Genomic DNA, 9,851 nt, shown 5'->3' on the forward strand with positions numbered 1-9,851 from the left:
GCGAGGGACTTTCCGCGTTCGCGAATAAGGTCGGACTAGGCAGTGTTGTTTTAAAATTGGGGGTTTGGTTTATTTTCACTTCATTTCTTCCATGGGAGCCAATTTTAGAGCGATTTTGGAGTGCCATTTTTATCATCTATTATGGGGTAAGTGATTTCTACACATTGTGAGCTAAAAATATGAATTTAGGCTTGCAAATCTAAGAATTTAAGTGAAAAATGTGAGATTCTTGATAGGAGCCCTAGAATTTATAATTTCGAGTTTTGACCATGAAATTGAGCATGGAATTACTAAAAAATTATATATTTGAGTTCGTGGTGTTATGGGTAATGTTTATCTTTGAAAATATTCGGAATCCGAGCACGTGGACCCGAGGGTTGACTTTGTTGACTTTTCGAGCGGATTTGGGAATTGTTATAAATTGATTAATTACGAGTATTGGAGTATATTTTTATTGATTTTCATGATTGTTTGACTAGTTTCGGATCGATGGGTGTTGGTTGAGGTGCCAGAGAGGTATTGGAGCCGGTTATAGAACTTCGAAGTGAGGTAAGTCTTCTGTCTAACCTTGTGATGGGAAATTTACCCTGTAGGTGTTATACTTATTACATGTTACATTTAATGGGAGCTACGCACGTATGAAGTGACGAGTGTCCGTACGTATGCTAGAGTTCCTGATTATGTTCGGGTAGACTTAGATTCACGTCATGCTTTAATTGTACTAATTGAGTTATTCTTGCCTGTTTAATTACTTTATTTCGCGTTATGACTTGAGACTAGACTCACGTAGAGTAATGGACTCGCTATTTTAGATATTGGACAAGCTACTTGACAAGTTGTGTAAAATTGTGCTTCCCTTACGAATTTCTTCCTCGTTGTGCGTACCCATCGAAATGTTTCCTTAAACTTCATAACTCACACGTATATCCGTGAGTGGGGTGAAAGACCCGTAAACGCTTCACACTCTTATGGGATCGGGTCATTCGTCTCGTCAGAATATTGTAACACACTCTTATGGGATCAGGCCGTTCGCCTCTGCAGGATATTGTAACACACTCTTATGGAATCGGGACGTTCGCCTCGGTATTTCTATAAACTACTCTTATGGGATCGGGCCACTCACCTCGGCAGAATCATGCGAAATACTAGATAAGAAGTCCGCGTACTCATGAATTTTCCAAACTTGAGAGGTCACCATTGATTTGGTGTTGACCATTACGAGATGTATCCAATATTTGAGGACTTTGTGTTCACGGTTTAGCTGAAGACCGTATTATTTTCCTATACCTGTAATCATTGTTACCTAACATTTTTCATATTTGCCTACTTTATTATATTTGATTTGTTGGACCACTAGTAATGTTAATATCGACCCCTCGTCACTACCTATTTGGAGTTAGGGTAGATACTTACTGGGTACACATTGATTTACGTACTCATGCTGCACTTCTGCACTAAATGTGCAGAATTTGACAGGATTATTTGGGGGTCACTTAGGCGCAGAGGCGCAGCTGCTAAGGGGACTCTATGGTGAGCTGTATTCCATGCCACGATTTGCAACACACAGAGTTTCCATCATAATTATTTACTTTATCATGTCTACTTTGTATTCCAGACAGATGATGTATTGTTATTGTATTTTCTAGTAAATACTCATGCACTTGTGATACCGCATTTTGGGAGTATTCTAGAATTTGCTTATGGTTCGCTTTATATTGACGCACTTTCACTTTATATTTTAATTAAATTGTATGTACCTACTATTTTTCTTGCATTGATCTCTTCATCTAATAAGATTCATGATTTTAAAAATAATAAAATAAATAATTAAACTGATACTTCACCGTTGGCTTGCCTAACAACGACGCTGGGCGCCATCACGACCTATAGTGAGTTTTGGGTCGTGACAAAAAAAATGAAAAGCCCTCACTTTATTGATGAGGCATTTTGATCCCCTTTTCCTCTCATCCTCCCCTAGTCAACGTAAGGATCTTATTTCAAAACAATCTCTGGAGTCTTCCCTTATCCGAACGGGTCTTGCAAGAAAATAAGATTTCATATTGAGCTCCACTGCCATTAGAGTGTTTGGGTGGGGGATTGGGGGTAGGGGTGTCAAAAGTTTGGTTCCGCTAGTAATTTAAAAAAAATTACATCATACTATTTTTTGGTTAATGTATTTTATATAACCAAAATTATACTTTTAAAAACCATCCCAATCATTTCGGTTTTTCTTTGATATCGGTAATTTTTATTTTTTAAATATCATATGAGAGGCGCTAGTAGAATGTAACAATATGTTGACTTGTATAGAACTTAGGCGAAACTCTATTACACATAGAACTTAGGTGAAACTCTCTTACAAATTTTTACTTTTGAAATAACTAGTCTCTATGTACGTGCCTCACACGTATAACAATAGGCGCACCTAATACTTAACATAAGATATGTGAATAAACTTGTTATCGGAAAAGAATTAATCTCATATAATTTATGATATTAAAAATGCTACTTCGGCTGGGTTTGACATTCACATAATGGATAAGGGTCGACAGAAAATTCGAAATTCCAACACCTTTAATATATATTCGTTTGTTTGTTGTCAACTATCAATCTAAAATTGAGTTTTTTTTTAATAATAAAGCAAATATGATAGTAAAAATCTTGTTCAGACTTTGCGAGTGTTTCATAATGGCAAGAGATATATTGAAAAACTCCTAAAGTCTTGGACAACTGTTATAAATATATGGTTGATTATGCACTTGAGGTAGATTAATAAAGTAGGATACTTTCATTAAGCTTATGAATTCTTGTGTTAATTAATTTGAGTCATTTAGCTGATAATTCACCATTGTTTAACTATATTATGTGGACTAAGTATGTGCAACTTCACTTTAAAGAATTCGATGTCTAGTTTACCTGAGTGTTCAAAATACTATATAGCCCTAATGAATTACGGTTTTATTCAACACGAAATTATCTCTTTGAAAAATAATTTAAGTTTAATGCCCATGAATTTTAATTTCTTCCACGTTATCTAGTTTTGATTGTGCGTTGCAAATGTGATCCTCTGGTCCTTCCTTTGATATGCAGTTATGTTAGTTTATAATTATTAATACAATTATCTTATTTATAAAAATAAAAATTTATTAATGTCCGAAACGTGAAAAAATGGCCTAAAATTAGATTTCTAAAAACATAAAACCAAACACAAAGTCGTTTGAGTACGTTGGATTGGAAATAAAATACCGTAAAAAAACATAAAAATTCTCTTGAATAACAGTCTGTTGTTAGTTTCGGATACCAAAAGAAAAATACTTTAAGAAAATAAAGTTAAGCTAACTTTTATTTTTCAAGTGGAGTTCAATACGAAAACTAACAGTTTTTCTTCAAATTTTAAACTAATTATTTTAATTTTAGTTAAAGCTATCAAAACGAGTCAGCCTAACCCAAGCCCGTGAGCTTTTAAATTTGGTGGGCTAGGACGGGCCGACTATGAATGGGCCTTAAAATGACCAGTCCAACCCAGTCCTAAGAGGGCTGCGGGCTAGCGGGCCGGCCCTTCAATTTATTATTAGATAAAAGAATTTCTTTAAATCCTTAAATATTTTTTGGCATGGTCGCTTAATCATGTAAACAACTTCTGTTTGCTTTGAGCGAACAAAAGCTTGATATTTGATGAGGAATATCGTAATTGAAATGCAAATTCTCTGTATCTCTAGCTCTTCCTTCTTAAAGTTACATGAATATTTTCTTAATACTTTTCTTTCATTTTTCTCAGATTCAGGGATTGTTTCAGTAAGTTTATATGCTGAGGTTTTTTAATTTAGGATTAACATCATTTGCTAATTTTATCATTATAGTTAATAAATTTTTAAAATTCCTGAAATTTGCTAGTGGTCAATTTTTTTGTGTATTTAAAATTAATTTTTATCTATACTGAAGAGCAATTTAAATATTAATAATATATTAAAGTAATCCAACCTGATCATTGGCCACTTAAAATAATATTTTCTTTTGAAAAAAGATTATTATTGGTCACCTAAAACTTTTCGAGTTCGTTATTAATTACGTAAAAAACACTAATTTTGTTATATTACATGGCAAAAATTGTTTAACCAAGTAATTTTACTTTGTTTTGTAACTAAAAGGTAATTTTATTTTACTCATTGTAACTGAAAAGTCACTCTATGCTTTCAAGAAATATTTTCAATTATTTTTACTATATATATGATATTTTTCTTTTCAACCCAACCATTTAAACAATTAAAAGCAACCATTAAAATTATTTTTACGATCCGCTCCATGACACCAACAAGAATTTCACCCCTCCCCCCTCCCCCCAAACTAGAATTTCAAACTTCTAAAATTAAAGTACTATGGTATTGTTGGTGAAGAAGAACAATGCAGCATAAATAAACTAAAAAAAAAGAAGCTATTTTCACAATAAAATAAAAAAATGAGGACAATATATAAAGACCACTCCTTATGGGGACCGGTGCAATTTTGTGCTAACTAATAGAATAGCTTTGGGCCCATTTACTTTTGAACCCAAATAGCAAAAGGGAGACAGCCCATAATATTCGGCCCATGTGACTACCGAGCCCTCAGTCTTTTCACCTTCTAAGCTTTCTACTGCTCACATTCAGCAAAAAAGCGTTCAGTGTAGCGATGCTACGAACCAGCGGGACCATCGCCGGCGTTAACTCCGGTCTCCGACGATTTCTTCACATCACGGCCCGACCTTCGCCTCTAGATAGCGTGGTTAATCAGCCGACGGCTACATCACCGTCGTTGGTTTTACCTGAAAATGATAATAACAACAACAGTAACAGTAACATAGGATATATGTTTCCAAATTCACCTGTCATTGGTGGGTCCATGAAGCTTATGGCTGTTCCTAAAAAGAAGGTTCGATTTTTTTCCTTTTACATTTGGCACCAAGATGAATTTCTTATAATAATAAAAAATCTGAATTTAACTCGGCCAATGTGAGTTTCGTGAAGTGTTTCCCTATGAGATATTGTGGTATTTTGTTTTGTGGCTCTGAAATCCTTGCATATCATGCTCGTTTGGCAGATTAGGTTCACTATGTACTCATTCTATCCATTGTTTCACGTGTATTTGTCATTGACCGGTCATTTTGGTTCCGTAGACGATCATAGCTGGGGAGATTAGTACCTTTTTTTTTTTTTTTTTTTTTAATTACGGTTTCTTTGCATTTTATATAATATCGGACTGAGATGCTCTTAAATAGAGCGACATGAATAGTAAGGATTCCCAACCCCAACTTGCTTGTGATCAAGGCATAGTTGTGGTTGTTGTGTTTGTCTGCACTTCGAAGTTAATATAGTATAGTTGGCACTGGGCTATTGTGTAACTACAAGATTTCTCTAGAGGGGGATCTCACCTAATTTTAAATCTATTTGGCATTTTGCGTATAACATCGATCACTACTGATCTGATGAAGTGTTTTAAAAGGCGTGGGTGTAAGGCGAGACGTTTTATATATGCCTCAGCGAGGCGTAAGCCCCGTCCCATAGGTATTTAATTTTTAATATTTTATAAAATAATATAATTACAGTAAATATTTATAAACAGGTAATATTGCATGAAAAATGAAGAAAACTATAAATATGTGAAATATATATATATATATATATATATATATATATATATATATAGAGAGAGAGAGAGAGAGAGAGAGAGAGAGAGAGAGAGAGATGTGCTTCATCCCCACAAAAAACTAGTCAAAACAATCTCTTATACGCTACTTAGAAGCTCAAGTAACTAGAGTCGAAAAGAATAAAGTTTTCTACATGGAGGACAAAAATGATGACTAACATTCAATTTGAACTTTAAACTTGCTGCTATGAAGGAGAATGGAGTTCTCTTTGTATTTGTAAAAAAAATTGAATATTCGTTGCTTTTTGGAGATATTAGCAGACTAGCGGACAAGATAGAGAATTGGGAAAGACCATGAATTAGGGTTTCAATCAATAAAAAAGGTATTGACTTTTAAATTTAATACATTTCAGTTCCTTTTTAAAACTTTTGACTAATTACCAAGTTGAATTTTGAAAATTTGGGTATTATATGAAGGACTTATTCAACAATTTTTTTTTAATTTGAAAAAATCTCTGGGGCTTACGCCTCACTAAAAAATCTCGCCTCAAACGCCCGGGCGTACGTCCCGAATTGCTGGGCGTACGCCTCTTGAGACTTTCGCCCCACACCATCGCCCTGGGGCGTTTTTGGTGCGCCTCGCCCCAGGGGCGCCCCGGGGCTCGCCCCGAAAACGCCTTTCAAAACACTGTTCTTTAACACTTAAACCTTATTTGGCTGTGTGGATCAGTTAAGTACATTTAGTCTCAAGTTAAATTTAAAGCTTAATCCATTGATTCCCTTAAGATTTCTGTTAATAGATAGATTTATAGTACTGAAATCATAGTAATTGTTGAATCTTTGCCCGTTGCCCTGTTCATAGCAATTAGAGGCAATATAAGCTAAATCTCTCAAGAAATGTTCTCAAGTTCGCTGCCACTTCGGACTGCTGTAAACATATTCGGCTGACTTTATGTGATGAGTAGTAGCAAGGCTGATACAGTTCAACGCTTTCGAGGATATTAATGTCATCGGAAACTCCTCTCTCTTCTTGCTGGTGCATGTCTCATGTCCATTTTTTCTCTTCTTTCTTATTTTTCCTTGAGGATCAATGATAGACCGGGATCTGAAACCTTGTTCCAGAAATGCCATTGTTTTATTACTACACTAACCCTTTGTGATGCTCTTATATTTGGTTGCGCATATTAACTTGGCAGATTTGTTTAGATTTCCCTAGTCCGTTACATGGGTGCATAACATGAATACATGCTCTGAAGTTGTGTGTGTGGGGGATTGTTTGGATGTGGGATGGTGCTCTCTGGGAGGTAATGAGTTGCAGAATTATTGTAGCTTTTGTTTAATTAGCTTTTGTTTTTTCTTTTTATACTCCTGTAGTTCTTGAATTATTGTACTGATAAATGAATGTAAGCATTTAATGTGAGAACTTAAACCAAGGCAGTATTGTCTGATTGAAATATTAACTTTTTGGAGACGTTCAGTTGTCTCCTATTTGGTTCTTCGGTTTAAACTAAACACGTTTTCAGTCCCAGTTGTCAATTGCACGTCAGAAACATCTATGATTAGGTCCAGTGTTTTAAAAGTCGTTTTTGTGGCGAGCTCCGAGACGAGGCGCACCAAAAATGTTCCGAGGTGATGGTGTGGGGCGAAAGTCTCAAGAGGTGTACGCCAAGCAATTCGGGGCGTATGCTCGGGCGTTTGAGGCGCCTTTTTGTAGTGAGGCGTAAGCCCAGAGACTTTTTCAAATTAAAATAAAATTTGTAGAATAAGTCCTTCATATAATGCTCAAATTCTCAAAAGTCAGCTTGTAATTACTCAAAAGTTTTAAAAAAGAACTGAAATGTATTGAATTTAATAGTCAAGACCTTTTTTATTGATTGAAACCCTAATTCATGATTTTTCCCAATTCTTTATCTTGTCCGCTAGTCTGCTAATATCTCCCAAAAGTAACGAATATTCATTTTTTTTTTTACAAATACAAAGAGAACTCTATTCTCCTTCGTAGCAACAAGTTCAAAGTTCAAATTGCAGGTTAGTCATTCTTTTTGTTCCTCCTTGTAGAATACTTTATTCTTTTCGACTCATGTTACTTGTGCTTGTAAGTAGCGTATAATAGATTATTTTGATTAGTTTTTTTATGGGGATGAAGCACATCTATATATATATTTTTTACATATTTATAGTTTTATTCAATTTTTATGCAATTTTACGTGTTTATAAATATTTACTGTAATTATATTATTTTATAAATATTATAAATTAAATACACATGGGGCTTACGCCTCGCTGAGGCATATATAAAACGCCTCACCTTACGTCCAAGTCTTTTAAAACACTGAATAGGGCCTATTATTGCTTATGATTGTCAAAGTTGATTTGATTTTAGTTGAATCACTTCAGGTTAAAATTTCGCTTCAAATTAAGGGAGTGGTGGGGAGGGGGATGGCACTGTTGCCTTATTACCAAAGTGCCATGTGTTGGAGTGCATTTTTTTTTTCTTTTCGAGTGCAGTGGTTTAACTGTGTTTTGAAGCAGATGACGGTTAAAAAAAATTAAAAACATACTGTACAGAATTCATCGATAACTATGAACAGAAAGCATACTATTAGTCATGCACTCCGTAATCCTAACTCAAAAGTAATGAGTAGGTCTTTCCTTCATAAAGTTGTTTGGTTGCTTTTCTAAATAGATAAATTTAAATTTTATGTGGTCTGAGGTGATATCTTGCTGAATTTAACATACAAAATATTATTAGTATGATCACTTTATGTGTTTTTAATAATTTTCTATCATTGCATCCTTGTTTTGCAATTGTACAAATTCCACTGGAGCTGGTATTTCAAAGGGACTGTGTGATCTTTGCAGCTCGCCTTTGAGTTTATAGTGATTATGATGCTTATCTTAGTCAGTAGTAATTTATAGGCAACCGTGATGCTTATCTATGTTTTACACTTAGGAAGGCAATGGCATAAAATCTGATGTTTCCTTCTATTATCTATCAGTTTTGTTTGAAATATTTTTGACAGAAAATGTAGGATATCAGCGTGTACTCCCAATTCTCTCTGCTTTTATGTACTCAAGTTTTCTTTTCCTTGTTTCAAGTACCACACTTATGCATAATATAACACTGTTGATGCAAACAACTTGCAGGGCTTGTGGTCGAGTCAAATTGCCACATTTCTTTTGTTGCAGTGGGATTAAGCAGAACCATGATGAAGAGAACAACTCTACCGGTTGATCAAATTTAAGGAAGCATCCAACATATCAAAATTCTTTTCTTTCTGGTAGAATCTTCTGTTAGAAACTCTAGGAAGGTCATATCATACCGCATTCTGTAACAATAGTATAATCATTGCAGCATATACTCAACTGCATGTTAAGTAGCACTATATCAGTTGCTCTATTTCTAATCTTCCTTTGAATTAGTGGCAAATAATAAATCTAGCCACTTGCCGAAAAGTAAGAGTTGGAGACTACAGAGGACGGCAGGGATGGTCATGCCCCATTAGTTGTGGCAAAATAAATTTTTATCCATCCATATTATCCACTAAAAATGGGTTGGATAATAAACTCTTAAAAAACGTGTCAAATATGGATAAGAACTATATTATCCGTTTATAAAATGGATAACCAATGGTTAACTAATGAATTTTACTTTCACATTTGGACAAGAGGGGTTGCTCTGATGGTAAGCAACCTCCACTTCCAACCAAGAGGTTGTGAGTTCGAGTCACCCCAAGAGCAAGGTGGGGAGTTCTTGGAGGGAAGGATGCCGAGTTTCTGTTGGAAACGGTCTCTCTACCTCACGGTGTAGGGGTAAGCTTTGCGTACACATTACTCTCCCCTAAAGACTATAATTGAAAGTTCCTCAAGTTTGAGAGATCATATTCAAGAATGTTTGAATACGTATTTAATATGGATTTGATCGGATAATTTGTTTTTTTGTATTACTCGTTCATCTTGTCCATATCGATTCGACCCGCCCGTTTTTGTCGCCCATGTCACACCATAGATAGCTCTTTGGTGCTAATGATTTTGGAATAAAGCAAACTCAATAGTCTTACAAAGAAAAGGAGACCACGGAATCCAGATATGCATGAACTTAGTTGATTTGCGTCAACTTATCGAAGTCTTCGCCAAGAGTCCAAGTACAACCCCATCGCATCCCTGAATCTCCTATATGTCTACACATAACTCTGGCCATCTCCCAAGTTTTTCTCTACCATTTGTAG

The 9,851-nt window shown here is 35.1% G+C and overlaps 1 protein-coding gene across 2 annotated transcripts; it reads left to right on the forward strand.

The window, feature by feature from the left end:
* The first annotated feature begins 4,506 nt into the window (after window positions 1–4,506).
* Window positions 4,507–9,078, forward strand: LOC104111051 (uncharacterized). 2 transcript variants are annotated; one of them, XM_009620651.4, is made up of 3 exons: window positions 4,563–4,908; window positions 7,603–7,650; window positions 8,770–9,078. In XM_009620651.4, the coding sequence occupies exons 1-3, from the start codon at window positions 4,669–4,671 to the stop codon at window positions 8,818–8,820; spliced, it is 339 nt and encodes a 112-aa protein (XP_009618946.1). In that variant the 5' UTR covers window positions 4,563–4,668; the 3' UTR covers window positions 8,821–9,078. The 2 variants fall into 2 exon arrangements, 1 of the variants encoding a protein (XP_009618946.1); XR_011415370.1 differs by lacking the exon at window positions 7,603–7,650 and having other exon boundaries at window positions 4,507–4,908.
* The last annotated feature ends 773 nt before the right edge of the window (window positions 9,079–9,851 follow it).

Source organism: Nicotiana tomentosiformis, chromosome 4, assembly GCF_000390325.3.
Source record: "Nicotiana tomentosiformis chromosome 4, ASM39032v3, whole genome shotgun sequence".
NCBI classification, from domain to species: Eukaryota; Viridiplantae; Streptophyta; class Magnoliopsida; order Solanales; family Solanaceae; genus Nicotiana; species Nicotiana tomentosiformis.

Bases quoted from the DNA above. Each gene is read 5' to 3' on its own strand.
- LOC104111051 (XM_009620651.4), top strand. From the start codon at position 4,669: ATGCTACGAACCAGCGGGACCATCGCCGGCGTTAACTCCGGTCTCCGA. The intron at 4,909-7,602 runs GTTCGATTTTTT...ACAAATACAAAG, and splicing joins TGGCTGTTCCTAAAAAGAAG to AGAACTCTATTCTCCTTCGT. The intron at 7,651-8,769 runs GTTAGTCATTCT...AACAACTTGCAG, and splicing joins GTTCAAAGTTCAAATTGCAG to GGCTTGTGGTCGAGTCAAAT.